This window comes from Oryx dammah, unplaced genomic scaffold, assembly GCF_014754425.2.
Source record: "Oryx dammah isolate SB20612 unplaced genomic scaffold, SCBI_Odam_1.1 HiC_scaffold_14, whole genome shotgun sequence".
In the NCBI taxonomy this organism is placed as follows: Eukaryota; Metazoa; Chordata; class Mammalia; order Artiodactyla; family Bovidae; genus Oryx; species Oryx dammah.
Window position 1 is genome coordinate 38,461,324 of NW_024070198.1, and position 21,897 is coordinate 38,483,220.

At 50.3% G+C, this 21,897-nt stretch overlaps 1 protein-coding gene across 2 annotated transcripts in view; it reads right to left on the reverse strand.

Moving 5' to 3' along the window:
* Positions 1-369: 369 nt before the first annotated feature.
* Positions 370-21,897, reverse strand: part of RGS10 (regulator of G protein signaling 10) — a 38,927-nt gene continuing 17,399 nt past the window's right edge. For both annotated transcript variants that reach the window (XM_040254852.1, XM_040254850.1), the window contains exons 4-5: positions 15,513-15,656; positions 370-2,133 (exon numbers count right to left, since the gene is read on the reverse strand). In XM_040254852.1, coding sequence (XP_040110786.1) covers positions 1,987-2,133; positions 15,513-15,656 — 291 coding nt within the window. In that variant the 3' untranslated portion in view covers positions 370-1,986. The remainder of the gene's footprint in view (positions 2,134-15,512; positions 15,657-21,897) is intronic.

The following is a 21,897-nucleotide window of genomic DNA, read 5'->3' on the forward strand; positions in this document are numbered from 1 at the left end:
ACAGGCTCTCAAATAGGAGGATCAGGGTTTCCCAGGTGGCTCAGGGGGTAAAGAATTCGCCTGCAATGCAGGAGACATGGGTTTGATCCCTGGGTCGGGAAGATCCCCTGGAGGAGGAAATGGCAACCCACCCCAGTATTGTTGCCAGGGAAAGTCCATGGATAGAGAAGCCTGGTGGGCTGCAGTCCACGGGGTCGCAGAGTCGGACGCACCAACAGTACACAAGCCACTCGCTCAGCTTGCGGCCTTGAAATTACCCCGTGTCTGTGACGGCGCAGGGCCGGGGTTGGGGGCGCAGTTTGTATCTCTGCACTTTTCTGGCTAGTAAACTGTAAGTTGAGCTAGAGAACCTATTTCTTTTTTTCTTTATTCCTTACTCTTAAAAGTACATCAGTCGGTTCTGCTTGAAAATGCACTGAATTTCCCAGATGACAGAGCCCCTGGGTGTCGTTCTCAGGACGACCATCTCATTCCAGGCAGAGAGAAAACCTGTCTGCGATGACCTAGGGGAGGCAGATAACCCCCTGTTGGGAGAGGGGGAGCTCAAGTATTTACTGTTCCTGATGAGGTTCAGCTGTGTGGTTCGGTTGGAAGCAGCCAGTGGCTCCCTAAGACCCAAAAAGGAAAGACAGGGGGCATTCAACCACAGTGAAGGGACAATGAGAATCTGGGGGACTGCCCAAGTGGTCATGCCAGGAGAGGGGGGTCAGCAAGGCGACTATGCACATGGGTTTCACCCAGAACAGAACCAGCTGATGCCCTGTTATCCCAGCGCGATGATTCCACTCACTGCCCTTCTCTCTCAAGTGTCCTGGTTTGATTGATAAATCATAGAGTCATACTCAACAGCAGGGAGTTTTGCAAATGGAATGTCTGAGTTGGAAGGCTCTCAAGTAAGAGTCTAGTTGCTTTGTTTGTACAAACAGAAGTTTAAGGTTTGGCAAACATGCTGGAGAAGGTCTGGCAGCAGCAGATGGCAGGAACAGTGAGCAGAAGGGAACAGTGCCTGACCTTGGGCTCTGCTGGAGGGGAACTTGGGCTGGCTAGGACTGCCTAGGACTATCGGACTTCACTCACAGCCTCTAAGCCCAAGACAGGGCTTCCAAAGACAGCATTTCCATCCTCTGGTTGAAGTCTCAAGCCCAGAGTTAAGAAGTCTAGCGAGGGGTAGGCACTAAGAAAAAACGGTTTCACCAGATGGGCTTTGAGAGGAGCGAGCATCCCCCGCCCTCCACCCTCAGCAGGGGCTGGGTACCACCATCCCATTCAGCGCCACCTTGCATCGCCATGGAGACCCTGAACAATCTCCCGGTTTTCTTTCTTCCTGGTTGAGATCTTGTTTCTGTCAAAATGAACTATTTATCTGTGTTGCGTGAAAAGTCACGGATTGTGGGCAAAACCAGGACAAACCCAAACCTCAGAAATAAGAGCCCTCTGATGATACTTACACGCAACTCCCCGAATCTTGAGAGGCTGCAATGAATTTTCTTTTCCCAACACTGAACTTATTCTCTAGAAGTATTTAACCCAAGCAGCATCTGACAGACAAGCCCTCAATGGCCTGAGCATGCCAGATCAACTCATTCTCGAGCTGATTCACCAGGTGAAGCCGTGGACCTGAGTGACCCACCCACGGAGGGAGAGTGAAGACGTCAAAGGGAAGACGTGGCTGTAAGTTTCACCTGGAGGCCTCACATGAAGTTTAATCAAGCCATAAAATACTCAAGATGTCCAGTGTATAAGGACTATTTCACTTTTTTGTGTGAGACAGAACTAAAACTTCAAAGCTATTTGTCTTTTTATCTAAGATTAGCCATCATGCAAAAACATACTGGTCAAGCAGATAATAAAATACACAGATCCCATGGAAGGGTTTTTGTACATTTCAGTCCTTGCAGATAACAAAGCCATTATCCACCCTGCATGGTCCTGAGAGTGAGTTCCTTCAATTCTGAAAGCTGCCAGTCCTGCCAGCGCCTGGAGGGTTCATGTGTTATAAATTCTCGAAGCTCTTTTAGCTGCAGTCTGGGCATCTGGTGACTCTTCATCCTCTTCCTCGGTCCGCTTGTGTTTTAAAAACAAGTCAGACTTTAAGAAGCGGCTGTAACTGTCATACTTCATGAGGTTGAAGATCTAAGGGGAAAAGGAAAATTAAAAATCATTTCATTTTTATTAAATACCTATCATGTGCTGGGGCTTTCCAGGTGGCACAGTGGCAAAGAACCCTCCTGCCAATGCAGGAGATAAGGATTCGCTCTCTGGGTCGGGAAGATCCCCTGAAGGAAGAAATGGCAACCCACTCCAGTATTCTTGCCTGGAAAATTCTACGGACAGAGGAGCCTGTAGGGGCTACAGTCCATGGGGTGACAAAGAGTTGGACACGAGTGAGCAACTGAACACGAGCACGATCGTGTGCCAAGGGGTGCACGTGTATGCCAAACACCCAAGGAAAGCTAAAGTAAGTCTTGCGGTAGACCAGGCAGGTTTCCTGGATGTTTAGGGTCACTATGAAATTATCCCAATGGAACACAAGAGCTTAAAGAGCACAAGCAAATCTATATTTTTCATGGAAGTCTAGATTCATACAGTATTGATGCATACCCTTGGATCAAGAGGTACTTTAAGAATCACCACTTTAAAAAAAAAAATAGAATTACCACTGTATTCGGGTTAGATATTACAGGGACGTGGGTCTCCAGGAACTTGAGGTAGCAGAAGAAAAGCCATATCTGTAGAGATGATGAAATAAAGGCCACTACTCATATCAGACGATGCTAATATTTAGACCCCTGGAAGTCTGGCAACCAAGGTCTTACACAAACCTATTATTACGCCGAGAAACAAAATGGGGCATATTCAGTGCAGGGCAGAGAAGTGGAATGACAAGCTCAGGCAGGAGGGGCTCTGGGAACAGGCCCTAATTAAAGAAAATAGCAGTCAGCTGCAGGACGCAGACACCTGCTCGCTCACACAGGCCCAGAAGCGCCTCTCTGGGAAAGCAGTCATTCTAATGCACACTTGCCAGCTGCGAGGGGAGGACCCCTGATGCATTAGAGGACTGGCGCCTGCTGCACCCCAAGTTCACAAAGAGCTCCCCCCTTCTAAGCCAGAGTCCCTGTTCCCAACATTCTCCTCCTCCAATGCCCCACCATGCTTCGCTGCAGTCCTCCCTTGTCCTGCCAAGGGGTGGGAACAAGGGAAACAAAAGGAAGCACTTTCTGGCTGTCGAGGGACAGTCTCTTATTTTGAGAAGTTTCTCTCCCATGTCAGACCTTCCCACTGGACTCTCAGGACATTGTGCAGACTGAAAATTCACATCACGCAACCTGGCACCTTCACTGATTGCACCGCCGTGGGCTCGACACACAGAAAGTTCCAGGGGCGTCTAGAAAGACGCTCGCTGCCAGGCAAGGTCACCAAGTGGGTGGTAAGACATCTTTTAAACCCGCCCTCTCGCCACAGGCACATAAACTGCTTTGCAAATGAAACGCCTGACGGTGTCCACAGACTCAGAACATCTGGCTGAGGGCTGGGAGAACTGGAACTTGGGCTTGACACCTTCGTTTTCCCAAGACTCGGGAGGACCGCCTACATCGTTTTGCTCTCAGCCAGGTTTGAACTTTGGGTTTTCCTAAAATTCTTGAACTGCTGTTTGCCCTTCTGTGAGTGCCCTTCCAGTCTGGTCAACCTGTTCAGAAGGAGTGTGCCTCCAAAGGCCCCTACCTTGTGCCTCTCCAGAGTGGGCCTCTATTTTGTAGCAATCTTGTCATCTTAGACTGCTTCAGTAAGGTTCAGAGAAAGCATTCATTAAAGCCAAAAACTTCCCAGAAAATACAAAAATCATAGGCGGGGGTGAGGCAGGAGATGCGAAACGCCAATAGTATGTTGTGCTGGTGTGTTACCATCCTTCATCACCACCTGCATTATTCAGCCCTTCCAGGCACAGGAACCTCCAAAGGGGACTCTGAGACACCCATCCAGTTCACTGTTTGAAATGATGCTCGAAATCTGACCAGTGAAACCAGGCTCGTGAGTGCCCCCGACCCAGGGAACCAAGCCCCCACCCCCTCCTCCCAACCAGGCCCGCAGCAGATGGGACCCAGCACCACCAGCAGGATGCGGTTCGACCCAAGTGTCTGAGTCTCTGCGTGTGGGAGTGGTGCATCCTGTTTGCCTGCTGCAGCTCTTCGAGAAAAAAAGAAGAAAGGCTGAGGCTGGAGGCGCCTGGCCCGAGGTGGTGGGGGAGGGCGGAGGGGAGGTGGTTCCAGCAGCGGGGCTCAACCTCCGGGAGATGCTTGGCTCTCCCATCGGCACACTTGGAGCAAGCAAGCTCAGGGGGAGGGAGCTACAAACTATTTAACAAGAGCGCAAGGACCACTCCCTGCTGTGGGAGGGTGTGAGGTGCCCGTGGAGGCCCTCGAGCTGGGGTTTCCCTTTTCAGGAGCCCTCGCCTGCCTCCTGGTGAAACTGAGTCACTGGGTAGCAGCTGGAGGCATCAGACCAGGACAGATCTGAAGAAGGAAAGGGGTGTGGCTACCAAGAGCCTCATTTTCTGGGGATAGGAACTGCCTGGGATCTCTGATGGGGTCTTCACTGCCACCAGCATAGGGTCTCCTGGGCATCAGTCCTTCCAAAGAACACCCAGGGCTGATCTCCTTTAAAATGGACTGGTTGGATCTCCTTGCAGTCCAAGGGACGCTCAAGAGTCTTCTCCAACACCACAGTTCAAAAGCATCAATTCTGCAGTGCTCAGCCTTCTTCACGGTCCAACTCTCACATCCATACATGACCACTGGATTTAGGGTGGGCCCTAAATCCAAGGGGGCTTTCTTTGTGGCTCAGACAGTAAAGCATTTGCCTCCAGTACAAGAGACCTGGTTTCAGTTCCTGGATCGGGAAGATCCCCTGGAGGAGGGCATGGCAACCCACTCCAATATCCTTGCCTGGAGAATCCCATGGACAGAGGAGCCTGGCGGGCTATAGTCCATGAGGTGGCAAAGAGACACAATTGAGCAACTTTTCGCTTCACTAAGTCCAAGGAGTGATGTCCTTATAAGAAAAAAAAGAGAGAGCATACAGAGAGAGAAACAACCAGGAGAAGCCCATGCAGAGACAGAGGCTGGAGGGATGCAGCTATAAGCCAGGAGCCACCAGGAGCTGGAAGAGAAGAACAGAATCTCCCCTTCAGCTTTCAGAGGAAGCACGGCCCTGCCTGACACTCAGGTTTCAGACTTCTGGCCTCCTGAGCTGTGAGAGAGAGAAAAAAAAAAAAACAACACCTATTTTCTTAAGCCACTTAGTTTGCAATCATCTGTTACGACAGCTCTTGGAAATGAACACAGGTAAATTATTGACTTCATCTCACTCCTGCTTAAGCGCAGAAAATGAGATGGCCCTTAGGGGTTCCAGAAGGCTCCACAAAACCAGGACTCTCTGATGGGAGAACTGGACTCACCAGGGCTGGACTGTGGTCATCAGCCTGACCACACACCTCAAGTTGTCTGCAGGGAAGCGAAAGAAGAAGGTGTACCTAGGTGGGCTGGGACTCTGGACAGTGGACCGCAGAGCTCTAACTAACAGAGACAGCCTTTTGGGGAGATGGGCAGCCGACCAAACAGAAAACCCAAGTTGGCAGCAAAGTTGCATTTGTACCTTTTTTTTTTTTTTTTGCCAACACAGCTGTGTCCGCGCAGGTTTCAGATTTCAGCAGCCCCACATCTGGGAGCTACATACCAGGACTGTAAATCGCTTAGTATTTTGGCCTTGAAATCTAACCCTTAGTCTGCTGGAGGTGAGACTCACAGTGAAAATCAAGAAGGGAGGCTTCCTGCCATGAGGGCCCCCAACTCATGGTTGATACACAGCAAGACACTCCACCCTCCCCAGACCCCAGACAGCGCAACTAATTAGGATTTGCCTTTCACATGACGGAAAATATCCATGAGGGGCTGTGATTTGAGACTGTTTTGTCTGCTGCTCTGGAAAGGATTCCCTCACGGACACACACTCAGTCGTGTAGAGAATGAGACGCTTAACCAGCTTTGAGGGCCCCTCCGTGGAAGCTTTATCCCTGTCTCGATCAAGTACATTGCCAGCCTAATAAATCTTCTAACCCATCTTAGAAGACAAGACGGCAGTCCAGTGGTTTGGACTCTGCATTTCCACTGCAAGGGGCATGAGTTCCATCCCTGGTCTAGTGGGGAGCTGAGACCCCGCATGCCATGCGACATGGTCCCCCCACAAAAACAAAAAAACACAAGGACATTAAAGACCTAAACTAAACACATACACTGCAAAGCCTTCCACAATGTAATTTCAACTGAGTGCCAAGAAGAAAAAACATGAAATCTTTCCTGCAACAGAAAATTTTATTAATGGGATTTCATATTTGCTTCAAGCACTTGATTTAGTTTTGATGTGAAAATGACTGCAAAAGTGCACAAGTGTCCACAAATTGCAGTTCTAGAATGTAATTGCACACGTACACTACAGACAGACTTTCACACCACGCAAATAGATGCAAAGTGTGAAGAGAGCCAGCCCTCATGCAAGGATCTGCTGGGTGCTGTAGAGGCTCCTGGGGCAGAGGCACAGCTGGGGACACCCCCACCACTGGATCAAAGACCACCTTCCCCTCTGGTGAAGGAGGGATGGGAGAGGAGGCCCGAGGGCAGCTGGCAGAGAGCGGGAGAGGAGACAAAGCTCAGGTCGGCCCCGGTCCCAAAGCTCTGGGGAAGGCCACATAGAAGGTTGCGTCACCTGGATGTTGCTCCTGCTTCTGGAACGGGCCCCCTTAGAGGTGGACCACGTGCCAGGGTGAGTTCAGAACTCCAGAGAGAGGCCAAACACACATGGAGACAGCAGCCCCTGCCCCAGGTGAAATCCCCTCGCAAGCCCACGGGTCCAGTGCTATCACATTGTCAGGGGCTGGAGTAGGGAGGAGGTGGCCATCCACTTGTTCCTGAAGTCCCTAATCCTCAAATCCAAAGCTGAAATGACACAGCTTCTGCATGGGTGAAGGTGTTTTATCCTTGCCTTTTGCCATCATGGAGAGAGTTCAGAGCTATACTGGTACTGCCCCCGCTTCTTCCCTTAAACACTATTTTAAAGTTGTTAAAAAAAAAAAAAAGGTATTTCAAACGCTGTCCTTCCTGCCCCACCCTCAGAAGCCAAAGGGCTGTGGCAAATGCCAGGATCCAACACTCCTTGCATTTGAGTGGAAACCCACAAACTGCTCTTTCTGGCTGTGCCCGTTGGAACATTTTCTGCACTGGGCTTGATCTTTGGGAGCAAAGGTCAGCTGGCACCAAGACCGAGGCACCCAGGAACCCCTGCTCCAGCCACCATCGCAGACTACCAGCTGCTCCAGCCCTTCTTACTGAGGTCAACAAAGGAAGCAATTCTTACTTCTTGGGGTCTGGGGAAATTCAAAGAAATGACACTGTTAAAAAAAAAAAAAAAGAAGAAGAGGTCTGGTGCTTGGTTCCTTTCTCTGTCAAGGATGTGGCTGGGAGCATTGACACCTCACTGAAGTCTTTCTTTTTTTTTTGTTTAAACATCAGAGGTTGAGGACTTCCTTTTCAGTGGAAAAAACCTGCCTCCACTCTGTCCTCCCCAGACCAGACTTAGCATGCATCAACCCTGAAGCCTGAGGGCCTCCTGGAAAGCCTCAAAATCTGCAGTAAGGAGAAACAGCACCCCTGCCCCCTCAGACCTGCAGCCTTCTCTTTCATGGTCCCATAAGCAAGGGCCTTCCCTCTTCTCCAGTCTCCTTGCTGTCCTAGGGAACCCATCATTCTACGCTGTGGAATTCAACCCAGAAGCTTCAGAGCAAGACAGGCATGTAAACGGGTGCCCAGAAACTTGTGGAGCAGAATTCTGTTCTAAATCTTTCATCTGCCACAACCTCAAGTCACTGAGCAGATTTCAAAGTGCTCCATTTTCAAATGTTCAGGGTCTGGAGGGATACACAACATGAGGCAGAAAGTGAGAGCGAAGAGGCAGGAACTGGGGGATTTTAGCCTTTCATGTCATCTTCTGGATGGTGTCATTTTCTCCTCTTAATCTTTACAATGCACGTAGTAATTTTACAATTGTTCAGTCGTTCAGTCGTGTCCAGTTCTTTGTGAACCCATGGACTGCAGCACACCAGGCTTCCCTGTCCTTTACCTATCTCCCTGAGTTTTCTCAAACTCATGTCTATTGAGTCGATGATACCATCCAACCATCTCATCCTCTGTCACCCTCTTCTCCTCTTGCCTTCAATCTTCCCCAGCATCAGGGTCTTTTCCAATGAGTCAGCTCTTGCTTTCTTTTTTTTTTTTTGCAATTAAAAATAACTTAAAAAATTAACTTGTCCAAGGGACTTCCCTGGTGCTCCAGTGGTTAAGACTCTAAGTTTCCACTACAGGGGCATGGGTTTGATCCCTGGTCGGGGAACTAGGATTCCACAGGTTGTGTGGGGCACAGCCAAAAACAAAATTGACTTGTTCAGAATCCTGGGCGAGCCAGTAACAGGATGTGCTCGTCGTGGCTAGCGGTGGCTTAGCGGGTTCCTCTGCTGGCCTTCCTCCCTGGAGCTCCAGCCAAGTGGATGAGCAGGACGCCTGGCTGTCAAGGCCAGCACAGACAGGCGCCATCACTTCTCATACAAAGAAAAGCACGTTAGGCTGCAGTGACCAATTTGATCCCTTTAGGTTGTAGGTAATTCTCAGTGTCTCAGTGACTGCTGGGAATGTTCTAGAATTAGCCAGGGCTGGAGGTACAGGAGAGGACGACTGAGCAAGGAAGGCCAAGGGGGAGAAAAGAGAAGAAGATAAGAGCGTAAGACCATGCTGTCGTACCAGCCCCCAGGAAGGGAAGAAGGCGGCAGAGACCAGAAAGAGAACAGTGAGAGTAAATACCACGGCTTCCCACGGAGCTCGGGCCTCACAGGGCAACCATGTGGCAGCAAGAGTCCAGCTGAACCAGAAGCTCTGGGTTCTTGCCCCCTTTCCCCTCTTCCAGCTCTGGGAGCTCGGGCTAGCCAGGTCACCTCCCCCTCTAGGGAACTTTCTCCCATAAACTGAGGTGCCAGGTCCCACCTTCCCCAAGACCACTTGCGAGTCAGATGAGAGGCACACACTGAGGCACTATGTAGACTGTGAAGAGTGCAGCCTGAGTGTTTTCCCAGGACTCACTAGTGTGGAAAACTGCCATATACATTATTTGGTGCTTTTTAAAAAAAAAAAAAATGTGGGGCCCTGAGGCTCAGTGAGGGTAAGCCACATGAATTCTGCTACATTTCTGAAAGCCACACTAAGCCAGGATTTCTGCTTCTCTGGTGGCTCAGATGGTAAAGAATCTGCCTGCAATACAGGAGACGCAGATTCCATCCCTCGGTTGGGAAGATCCTCTGGAGAAGGGAATGGCTACCCACTCCAGTGTTCTTGTCTGGAGAATCCCACGGACAGAGGAGCCTGGCAGGCTACAGTCCATGGGGTCACACAGAGTCGGTCATGACTGAGCAACTAATACTTTCAATACTTTTCTCCACCTCAGCACCATTGACAGTTTGAACCAGATATATCTGCATCGGGAGTGGTGGGTGGGGGGTCGGCCCTGTGCACTGCAGGGGGTTTCACAGCATCCTGGCCTCTACCCGTTAGGTGCCAGGAGCATGCCCACTCCTCTGGTGACAACCAAAAATGTCTCCAGACACTGCCCATTCCCCGGGGGGGCACCCCCCCCCCCCCCCGTTAAGAACTGCTGCATGAGGGCAATTTAAAGGACACACGCACGGTTAACACTCATGGAATTAACACTTACAGACTGCACGCCAGCCTCTAGGTTAGCACTTCACAGACACGAGTGCATTTCATCCTCACAACTGCCTTATCATAACCCACATTTCACAAACGAGGAAACTGAAGCTCAGACAAGGATGGCATCTTGCCCAAAGTTTCAAAGCTGCTAAATGTTCACGTCAAGAAAAGAGAGACACGTCGGGTCTAAAGGCCCAAGGTTGTGGCCATCAGGGAGTGACTTTTTAACACGGGTCCTTGAAGGCTTGCGGACTGCCTTGCGGCAGAGCCTGGAGAGGCAGCCGTTTGCTGAGAGCCCTGAGTTACCGATGAGGTCACAGAAGCCACACCAGGCAGCAGGACCCAGCTGGGGGGCGGGGGGATGGAGGCCGTCCTGGATCATAAGCTCGCACTTCCCCTCCTGCCTAACCCAACATACAGTGATGATGACGTGAGTGTGAGCTTGGTGTCCAGGAAGAGATGGGCAGGGAGCGGGGAGCGAGGGGGCAGAGAGTCAGGCCATTGGGTACGGAGATGAGCCATGCTCAGGAGACTGTGGGTGCGCAACTGACTTTCTAGTAGCAGAGATGGCTCTGCACTGAGTCATCTGCATTCCCTTGCCACCCACCCCACCCCCACCCCCGATGAAGGACGGAAGCAGCTGGCATCAGGGGTCAGAGCCAAGGGGCCTGGCTTTCAAGAGGACCAAACCTTATGAGCCCAGCTGGCACATAGTCACCATTGAAATTAAACTGGTTCCCTCAGGGCCTAACCCCAGCCGGTCCCTCCCAACTTAGCTTCTTCTGTCTCCCTCCTTCCCCTCCAGCCACACTGACCTCTTCCAACACACCCAGTGGATTCCTGCCCCAGGGCCTTTGCGTGTGCTGGAAGGTCCTGCCCCCGTCTTCTCACCTGGCTCCCCCTTCTGCCACTCGGCTCTTCAAGGAGTACTCCCTGATCACTAGACCCTTCTCGGTCACTCTTAGCCCCGTTGCCTGTTGTATTTCCTATCCTCATGGTTAGTCAGATACTGATTTTCTCGCTGTACTCACAGTTCCAAGCACAGTCCCTGGTACACAGTAGGCCCCCCACCAATATTAATAGCATAAAGGAATGAAAGGAAAAACAATTTCACACACCAGCAAACCAACTAGAACCGAAATAGACCTCCCAGGGGAAATTTCTTTTTTTAATGTGGACCATTTTTAAAGTCTTTATTGAACTTGTTACAATATTGCTTCTGGGTTTTTTGTTGTGTTTTTTTTTCTTTTTTTTTTTTAATATTTTGTTTTTTTGGTCCCTAGGCATGTGAGATCTTAACTCCCTGACCCGGGGTCAAACCTGCACCCCTTGCTTTGGAAGGTAAAGTCTTAACCACTGCACCACCAGGGAAGTCCCCCAGGGGAATTTTCAAGATTAAAAAGTCACTGCAGTGAATTGCGATTCATTGAAGAAATCAACTCTTCCCATTCCAGCTTCCTGAAACTTAACTTTATCCAACAACAGCCTTTGACTATAGGCTGAAGTTCTCAAGGATGCTCCCAGTACTACTCTTGCCTCTCCTGGCCTTACCAGCGTGTGCTCAGCAACACAACTGGGCCCCATCAGCAGAGCAAAATTAAATCAGAGAACAATCTCTCCAACGACAAATTTTCTAGATAACAAAGTTTTAAGCCTCCAAACTTCTCTTAAGATATCATTTTAATAAATATGCAATTCTTATTAAAACAGCTAACAGTCTACAGCGACTATGCTGACCACAATGTAAGTTTTGCTTGACATTTTAGGGTCATTAGGATCACCAACTACATCACCATCCTGCAGTACTGGGATGCCCCCATTGTGGTGTGTGGGACTGTGGTCCCCCATACTTGGTGGTTCCCAATCACTGTGCTATGGTTTTGTGTTTTTAGTATCATTTTCTGCCTCCTCCTTGGCTGTTAGCCATTGCTTCGTGCAGCTCCTCACGCCACAGCCTCTACCAGCACTTCAAATAGGCTGTGAACTGAAAAAACCAAAATGTGTTAGAATTGTGTGTAAACCAAGAATCAATAGGACCTCAGCAAAGATCCAAGAAGCTCTTCTTTAAATGAGATTCATGGATGTCAAGTCATCTCATCTGATGCTCAAGGAAGATTTTCCCATCCTTCTAGGCTTCAGCTGTGCCCCAAAGTCCATGCTGCCCTAATAGCAGCCTCCAGGGCATGGAGCAATGTCCAGCATGGGGAGGGGTTAAGGCTCCCTAAAGCTTTCTTGGTGAGCTAGTGCTGAAAGCAGCCTGCTCAGAAAGCTCAGCCATAAAGCCAAGTGGTGCTAAATGAAGTCAAGGCTTCTCTAGTAGCTCAGTTGGTAAAGAATCTGCCTGCAATGCAGGAGACCTGGGTTCGATCCCTGGGTTGGGAAGGAAATGGCAACCCACTTCATTACTCTGTTGCCTGGAGAATTCCATGGACAGAAGAGCCTGGCTGAATGAAGTCAGAGCCACTGAGGAGGGTTTTTAAGTTATCTGAAGTCTTGTGGTTCCAAACATGCTCTCCTCTGCTTCACTCTCCTTAGGAACACAGGACTCTTGTGGGGGCCTTTGGAGAGCAAAGAACCACAAACCGTGCTGAGCATGCATTTTGATGGTTACCAGCAAGGCCCCTGAGAGACAGAGTTTTCTGAAGCGAAACAGAACCCAGAGGCCTTCGCAGGGACTTGCTATGGAATCAACCCAGATTCCAAGTACCCGTTCTGTGCTTGGTTGCTCAGTCATGTCCTACTCTTTGTGACCCTTTGGCCTGCAGCCCACCAAGCTCCTCTGTCCATGGGATTTCCCAGGCAACGATACTGGAGTGGGTCGCCATTTTCTCCTCCAGGTGATCTTCCCAACCCAGGGACTGAACCCGCGACCCCTGCAGCTCTGGATTCCTTACCGTTGATCCTCTGGGGAAGCCCCTCCAAGTACCTTGCTTCCATCCAGTTATGCCCAAGGAAGACAGTTAGCACCTCTCTCTCCTCCTCAAGTAAATGACTTTCAACAACAGGATATAAAAGTACTTTCTTTACAGGAAGTAGTGTGAACTGCATTGTGCCACATTTGTTAGATGTGTGTACACATGCATATTTACAGGAAAAAAATGATGGAAAGTCTAGACATCAGATGTTAGTGATTCGCTTCAAGTATAAAATTATGAATTTGTTCATTTTTATATTTTGGTTTCCCAGGTTTCTTTTGTTGAGTACATATAATTTTTCTAGCTAGGCAGATGAAAGATTTTTTTAACAAAAATTATTTTTTAAATGTTTTTGGGGCTTGCCTGGTGGTCCAGGGGCTAAGACTCCAGGCTTCCACTGGAGGTGAGCATGGGTTCAATCCCTGGGTAGGGAACTAAGATCTCACATGCTGCATGGTGAGGCCAAAAAACAAAATTAAATTAAAATATTTTTGTCACTTAAAAACATCCTCCTCGGTCCCTTGTACTTCCTCTTTTCTGCACCAGCTAAACCTCCCGAGGTCTGAATCCAATGGGGGTGCCCTGGTCACAGCAGTCCAGCTCCTTTTTGAGATGTGTTGCAGGCCTAACTCTCACAGGAGAGCAGGGTCTTTGGGAGACCGAGGTGATAGCAGCCCACCTCATTCCTTGCTGCTGCCTTGGCTTCTGCAGTCCTGGAAAAGGGCTGTATTCACATGTAACCCCTCTGCTCCAGCTCCTGGAACTTTGAGGAGCTGTGAGGGGCCGTGTGAGTCCAGAGTACAGTCTTATTTTTTTCCCTTTGGCCACACCTCATGCCGTGTGGAACTTTCCCGACCAGGAATCGAACCTGAGCCCTGTGCAGTGCAAGCTCAGAGTCTTAACCACTGCACTGCCAGGGAAGCCCCCAGAGTACAGTCTTTGAAGGCAGGTGCATCGGCCTCCAGCATGTCCTAGACTTGTGGGACTCTGTGCTAACAAACCATGCAGTGCCCCTGAACCTTGCTTTTCTCATCATCAAAATGGGAGCACAACTCCTCACTGGAGATTAAATGAGATGATACGTGCCAAGAGGGCACAGAAGGGTGCCCCTGAAGCGTGTCCATGCAGGGTCTCACCCTGGCCTCCCTTCACAGTACCCTAGGAAGCTTGTAAATGATTCTGAGGTTGGAGTGAAGCGGAGACTCCCATGTGGCTCCAGCCGCATGCACTGCCTTTAACCTTGCCTTCCTTTCCCTCCACAAGCCCATGTACATAGCATCCCTCCCATCCGCTCGACATCACCACCTCCAGGAGGCCCTCAACAAGTCTCTCATGCTAACTATAGAGTTCCTTCGACACCCAAATTTGAGGTCGAATTCATGTGGAATTTGCATTTGCCACTGTATCAACTGGAAAACATTCTCAAGTTAATTCTCATATTTGTAATTTCTAACTATTTGTTTTCTCTCTGATGTTGAGCAGATGAAGCTTTCTGGATGCTGGGACACGCTCTGGGCTCTGTGCACAATCCAGCTGATCAAAAAAAAGGCCAACTGATGCTGTAGACCAGTGGCTTCCAAAGTGTAGTCTCATGACCTAGGGGTTTGCTAGGAGAGCAAGGTCTCAACTCACCTGGAAACCATCAAGTCTGCTAGTCCAGTTTCTCTTTTAACAAGCTCTCCAGGTGGCTCTGGGCTTGCTCATGTTGGAGGATTGCTAAATTAAGCTAAGAGCTAGTCTCCACCTGTGTGCCAAAGAAGGCCTTTGCTTCCCCAATAAGAACAGGGCCAGCAGAAGTTAGCAGTCTGTCAGCGTTCCATGGTCCACGGGTGTGTATATAACGTTTCACAAGAACAGAACCTGCTATGAATAGTCACATCTGCAAACACGTATCCGAAAAAAACCTCTGCAGTACAGTTTCAGCCTGTTGCCTATTTTATTGCTGGCATTCCTCATATGACAATTCGCCAGAAAACTAAAGTTTATCCCTTAGAAGTCCATTTTTTAAACCTAACTTTTCCTGCATTAAGTGGACTACGTTGACAAACTGGACCACGGGCCAACTGAAGTAGGTGGTGAAGTTTGGATATTTTTACAAAAGCCTCAGGTTCCCTGGAGAAGGCAATGGCACCCCACTCCAGTACTCTTGCCTGGAAAATCCCATGGACGGAGGAGCCTGGTAGGCTGCAATCCATAGGGTTGCGAAGAGTTGGACACGACTGAGCATCTTCACTTTCTCTTTTCACTTTCATGCATTGGAGAAGGAAATGGCAACCCACTCCAGTGTTCTTGCCTGGAGAATCCCAGGGACGGGGGAGCCTGGTGGGCTGCCGTCTATGGGGTCGCACAGAGTTGGACACCACTGACGCGACTTAGCAGCAGCAGCAGCAGCAGGTTCCCTGCCACTTCGGGTCTTGTGCTTGCTTTTCTGGACTTATCTGGCTGCTCCCACCTTTAGCAGTTATCACACGTGCTTCCTCAGTGTGAGTGCCTCAAACAGCTCCAGCCTCCCTTCTAATCTGGATGAGAAGACTGACAACCCTGCGTTGTCAAAGTGTGAGTAGACCAAGAGTAAAGAGGCCTGAGGGCAGTTCTGACGGGTCAAATCCTGGGCCTGGCAGGCCAGCCTGTCTCTTTCACCAACCACATCCCCTCCATGTGCCTCAGGCCACCCAGATGGATAGGACTGCTTCTAGGGTGTTCAGTATTTAGTTTTCACGGAATTCTTCCAAACCGAGAAGGGGGCAGAAATGTCAGTTTTGCCATCAAGGTGCAGCTGGGGAAGTCAGGTTACCTGGTCCTGAAGCTTCTGGAACATCAGTGGATGCGGTTCCTCCAGGATCTTCTCATTGAGGCGGGACTGGCCCTCGACGTTGACTTGGGACGAGGCCTTGCTGGACAGAAAGGTCACGTAGATCTCCTTTGCCTTTTCCTGCATCTGTGGGAAATATGGAGAGCCTGTCTATCATCTGCGAGCACAGCCCTTGCCAGCCAGAGCCCAGAAGGAACCACTGCTGGAAGAGCCGTGGCGGATCTAGCCGTGGCTCCAGAGCTAAGCTGAATGAGGGGGTCAGCGGGGCGGGAGGCTCATGGTCACCCTGCCCTGTCCCCTCCCCTTCAGGGCCTCTGTGGCCACATGGCCCGCCTCAGAATCCACACTATCCATTCTGAAATGAGGACAGGAAGAATCCCAGCCCAGGGCGCGGGACATTCAGTAGCATCCACGACCATGCTGTGGATTCTCCAAACTAAGGCCTCATGAGAAAACTTTGTTGCTGTTCTTTAGTCACTCAGTCGTGTCCAGTTCTTTGTGACTATAGCCGGTCAGGCTCCTCTGTCCACGGGACTTCCTGGGCCAGAGATCTGGAGTGGGTTGCCATTTCCTTCTCCAGGGCATCTTCCCAACCCAAGGACTGAATCTGCACCTCCTGCACTGACAGGCGCCATGAAAAGGAATGAAGGACTGACACATTCTGCAACGTCGATGAGCCCTGAAAGCATTATGCTCAGTGAAGGAAGTCAGACACGAAAGGCTACAGGTTGCATGATTCTATTCACATGAAACATTTAGAACAGGCAACTCCATAGAGACAGAGATAAGTGGCTGGCTCGGGGGGGTCGGGGAGGGGGAAACAGGGAGTGACTGCTTAACGAGTAAGGGCTTTGTTTGCAGTGATAAACAAGTTCTGGAACTAGACAGTGGTGACAGTCGTGTAATACCGTGAATGTATTCAATGCCACTGAACTTTAAAATGGTTAAAATGGAAAACATGAGAGCCCTAAAAATGGTTAGCATGGTAAAATGTATGTCTATTTTACCATGGGTGTGCTCGGTCATTCAGTCATGTCCAACTCTTTGCAACCCTATGGACTGTATCCTGCCAGGCTCCTCTGTCCATGGGATTATCCTGGCAAGAATACTGGAGTGGGTTGCCATTTCCTTCTCCAGGGGATCTCCCCAACCCAGAGATTGAATTTGCCTCTCCTGTATTGGCAGGCAGATTCTTTACCTCTGAGCCACCAGGGAAGCCCCATGAGGACCTTATTCAGCCATAAAAAGGAATGAAGGACTGACGTTCTGCAACATTGATGAGCCCTGAAAGCATTATGCTCAGTGAAGGAAACGAGACATGAAAGGCTACATGTTACATGATTCTATTCATATGAAATATTTAGAATAGGCAACTCCACAGAGACAGAGAGATAAGTGGTTGGCTCAAGGAGGGGGAAATGGGGAGAACCACCCAAGAAGCCACGCATTCTTTACAGCCATTGGCAAGCAGATTCTTTACCACTGAGCCACCAGGGCAGCCCCTTTTATTTTACCACAATACCAAAAAAATCAAGTTAAACCATGAACACATATCCCAGCCAGTGATCAAGCCCCTACTAAGTGCCAAACACATGCTAGGCATTTTACATCTATGATCCAATTTCCTTAATCTCTTAGGAGTCCAGCAAAGTGCCATCTTCCTGTTACCGCCATGTCCCTGATGACACAGAGGCCAGGAGGGGTGATATGGCTCACCCATGAAGCCTGCAGAGAGACATGGGACGATCTGCCTCCCAAGCCTGGCGTTTCTGCTCAGTTTCACACTGGTGACATACATTATCTGCCCCCTCCCTGCCCCCGGTGATGCACTGTCAGCCCTGCAGGACTGGGGGTTGTTTTCCCAGAACTAGAGATGAGCATTAGCAAGAGATAGAACACTGTCGCCTGTCCTGAACCCCAAGTGCAGTCAGGCCAGAAGGCATCAGCCCTAAATAGGCACTGCCCTGGGAGGGCTTGTCAGCGGGGTTGGAAAAGGTATGCACAGCTGCACTTAGGCGGCACCAAAACCCAGCAGTGACTGGTGCAAGAACGTGTTGTTCAGTCGCTAAGTAGTGTCTGACTCTCTGCGACCCCATGGACTGCAGCACACCAGGCTTCCCTGTCTATCACCAACTCCAGGAGCTTGCTCAGACTCATGTCCATCAAGTCAGTGATGCCATCCAACCATCTCATCTTCTGTCATCCCCTTCTCCTGCCTTCAATCTTTCCCGGCATTAGGGTCTTTTCCAATGATGGCAAACACTTTGTCTTACAAACAGCAGGCTTCCATGCGAGGGTCCTGCAGGACATCCCCTGAAGGCTGTCTGCTCTCTGACTTCCTGTGCTCACCCCGCACAAGGCTGTTTCTCCAAACATTAGAGCCTCAGGAGTAGCCCTCCCTACAGAGGAAGCCAGACAATAAAAGCCTCGGAAATGGAGCTGCGGAGCTATGATTTGTATGGGAAGCCAAGGGCTTCTCAGGGTCTACGTAGAGAACTCCACTCTCTCTAGATAGCCCACCTGGGGTCCTGCATGCTGCAGGACTTGGCCTAGGAAACCCCAGGCCGTGAAAACCCTTTGGACTCATAGAAACCACCAGAAGGCTTCAACACTTGATGCTGAAAGGAGGACAAAAGCAATCCTTTCACTTCTTTTGGTTCCGGGGACTAGCAAACAAAAGATCCCATGAGAAGGAGGTCTGACCCATCGCCCACCCCCCAGAAGGAAAACCCTGGGGAGAAGTGCGGGAAGACCACCCAGGTGGGAGCCTTAAGGTAAGTGGCTGTTGCAGGGGACAAGCCAGGAGGCCATCGAGGAGACCCAAGGGGCCTGTGCGTCGGGGCCGCCCACCCCTCCAAAACCCACTCTTTTCAGGAAGCTCTGAGCCTCCCTCCCACCACCCCCATTCTGTCAGAAAGGAACGTTTTTGGAAAACCACTTCCTGTTTCAACGATAATTCATAAAAGCAGACTTTTAACCAGTTAGATTAGCAAACTCCATGTAGGGCCCTAGAAGAAGAAATGGCTTTAGGCCTCCCCTCCCCCTTGAACATTCACTCACACACACACACACACATTTTCCAGATGGATCCAGGCTGTCTTGGGTGGTTCTGAAAAGAAGAAGTGTAATGAGTAGCTTGAGGCTTAGAGGTGGGGGTGGGGGGAGCAGGAAGCAGGCTTAGGGGGACGCCTGCAGGTGTACAGGCCTCGGGCCTCTCAGCCCCCCTGTGTGTCTGCTACCACCCCAGCATCTGTCAGAGAGTGAAGGGTCCCCGAGGTGCCCAGACATGGGCCACCCTCATCTCTGGCTGATGGCTCAGGGTGACAGCTTCGTGGGCAGAGCTTATCTGGCCGGGGTAGGAAGCGTGACTGAGAAGGGAAACCCTGAGACTGCTGACCACAAGCTGGTCACAGGAAGGCCTGGTGTCCACGCTGAGGACACGTAACAAAAAAGAAGAAGCGGGTCTCTCGAGTTATTTGGGGATATTTTCCAGAGCGTGGTTAACTCTATTCTAGTTCCTGTCAGGACAGGGTGAGACCATCCCCCACTGGTGGGGGCCCCCCGGGTCTAGGACCCTGGGTGTGATGTGGAAGGATGGCTGGCCACTCTCCTCCGCCGTTCCAGCCTCCGCCAGAGCATCTGCACTGCCGTGGACAGCAGCCACACCCGGCTCCCAACCCTGCCCCAGAAGGTGCTAGAAAAGGATCGCCCCTGGGTGCAGGTGATGACTCCCAGCATCAAGCTGAGAACCCCCATTAGAAGCCACGTGTAGCCAGGTTTGCCTCCCAGACACGGTCCCCAGCCCCTCTGCCCAGGGCCTTCCTCCCAGCCCGGCATTGCATCAGCCAACAGAAACGTCAGCACTCAAACGCCACTCCCAGCAAGTGCACGTTTAGGAGAAGCAAACCCACTTGAGTATCATCAGCCCCAGAAAGAGAAATCGACCCAGAACAAAGGCAAAGGCATTTGCAGACCATAGTGTGGACGAGCACTGCTCTGTACGTTCTGGCTTCTCTCCCTCGTTAGTGAGTGTGCTTTAACTTTATCCACTGGGAGAAATAAAAGCTTTTACTCCACATGCCCCTGTAGTCAATGACTTCTCACTGAAACATCTCAAAAGAAAGCACAAGTGCATTTTCTGTCTCCACTTTCTCCCTTCCACCTGCTCCCGTGTCCCTGGCTCCTGCCCTCCCACCGGCTCACCCGACACCCTTCTTCTGGACCGCTCTCCAGGCCCCTACCCTGCTCACCCCCATTGCCCTCTCGGGATTCTCCAACACCTCGCTGCTTCTGTCTCCTTTGCCAGCTCCTGTCCCTCTGTCCCCCCACACCCCTGCAAATTCTGGGGTTTCCTGAGTTTGGCCCTAGGCTGACCACTTTCCTAACCACATGGTCTCCAAAGATTTCAGCCCATTCCTCTGCCCCAAGCAACTTACCATGCAGATAACTGGTGTCTAGAATTGTGGGCTTAGATATCCCACAGACATCTGACACCTAAAACCAAGGAAAGGAATGGTCCCCTTCTGGCCTGGGGGGTCCCCCTGTATCCACTCCAGGAACCTGGGGGTGGTGATCCCCTAACACCCCACTCATCCCTGCACCCTGCCTGTCACTGAGTCCTGCTCACCTGGCCTCTGTCAGCCCCTCCTTTGCTGTTCCCATCACTCTGCCAGAGACGGACAATGGGTCAGGACACATAAGAAAAGGCAAGCCTCGAGCCATGCACTACCTGTGTTACTATCAGCTTCAGAAAGAGACTGAGGCAAGGAAAAGGTCAAGTGAACGACTTGAGATAACTTCTGAGAAGGGGCTCAGGAAATGGAAAGCAGCTGGAGGAACAGTGAATGACACTGCAAACAGCAGCAGGAAGAAACCTAGGCCCTGCAAGTTTGTGGGGGGGGGTGCAAAGTAGCATCCCCAAATGGCAGGAACTAAAGGGCATCTGGGAACCCAGGCGAGAGGGATGAAGAGGGCAGCAGGAAGAAGCCATGAGACCCCAGGTTCTGACCCCCAGCCCTGAGCAGTCATCTCCTCCCTCCCCACCCACCTACCACGCCCACCCCCCAGCCTGGAGTTTTCTTCTCTTGAAGACAGAGAAAGGCAGGAGGGAAAGGAAGAGATGCCAAACTGAATACAAGGGTTAACTGAAAATCCGCACACAGACATGCAGCAAATTTCTCCCAACCCAGCTCATTGGAAATACATTCAGTTTATAAGCCTATCAGGCTTGCCACCACCAGGATGAGAGGGCCCCAGTCTATAAAAAATAGAAGCGGAAAAAATTCCATAGAAAGATTTAAAGATAAAGTTGAAATCTCCAAAAGAAAATGTAGGAACTGAAAGGTACAAAGATGAAAAGCTCGGAGGGAAAGACAAGGAAACTGAAGACTCAGTCCAGGGGAGGAGGGCCATCATTGGGAGAGAAACCAGAGAGAACGGAAGGAAAGAAGTTTCAAAAAAATAATGATAATAAAAATACGAGAACATTTCCCAGAACTACAAATTTCCAGATGAAAAGGCTCCAGAAAATGTCCCACACAATGAATGCACCTCACCCCACTCCCAAGCCTCTGACTGTACAGCTTTAGAATACTGGTGATGAAAAGAGGGCCTTATGTTATTCTGGAGAGAAAAAGCAAAGAAAACGAAACAGCTTACATGTAACATACTGATTCGTAACAAAAATGGAAGATAATGGGACAATGGCTTCAAAGTTCTGAAAGAGTTTTAACCTGGAATTCAATTTTATGCCCTGTTGAATTATCCATGAAGCGGGAGAATAGCAAAACAATTAAAATTTTCACTCAATAAGATCTTTAAAGGTCTACCTGCCATGTGCCCTTTCTCAAGAAGTTATGACTGGTGTTGCTCCATTAAGATGAGGAAGTGACTCAGGACAAGCGAGGGCCTGGGTCCAGATGGCAGGAGAGGGGCAAACGGAGTGGCCACTGGCAGCAAAGAAAGACCTGGGGACGTCCAGGTGGGAGCTGTGGTCAGAGGGCCCCAGGAAAGGCCCCCAGGGGAACCCGGACTGCAGAGATGATGAGAGGCCTGAGCCACATCATAACAAGAAGCGTTTCACAGGCTACTAGAAAGTATAAAAAGAAGAAAAGCAAAAAAATGGTCCAGGAACTTCCCTAGTGGTCCAGTGGTTAAGAATCCACCTGCCAATACAGGGAACACAGGTTCGATTTCTGGTCCGGGAAGATCCCACATGCCTCGGGGAAACTAAGTCCGTGCTCCACGACTGCTGGACCCACGCTCAGGAGAGCAGCCCCCACTTGCTGTGGCCAGAGAAAGCCTACAAGTAGCAAGGAAGATCCACGGACAGAGGAGCCTGGTGGGCTACAGTCCATGGGGTCGCAAA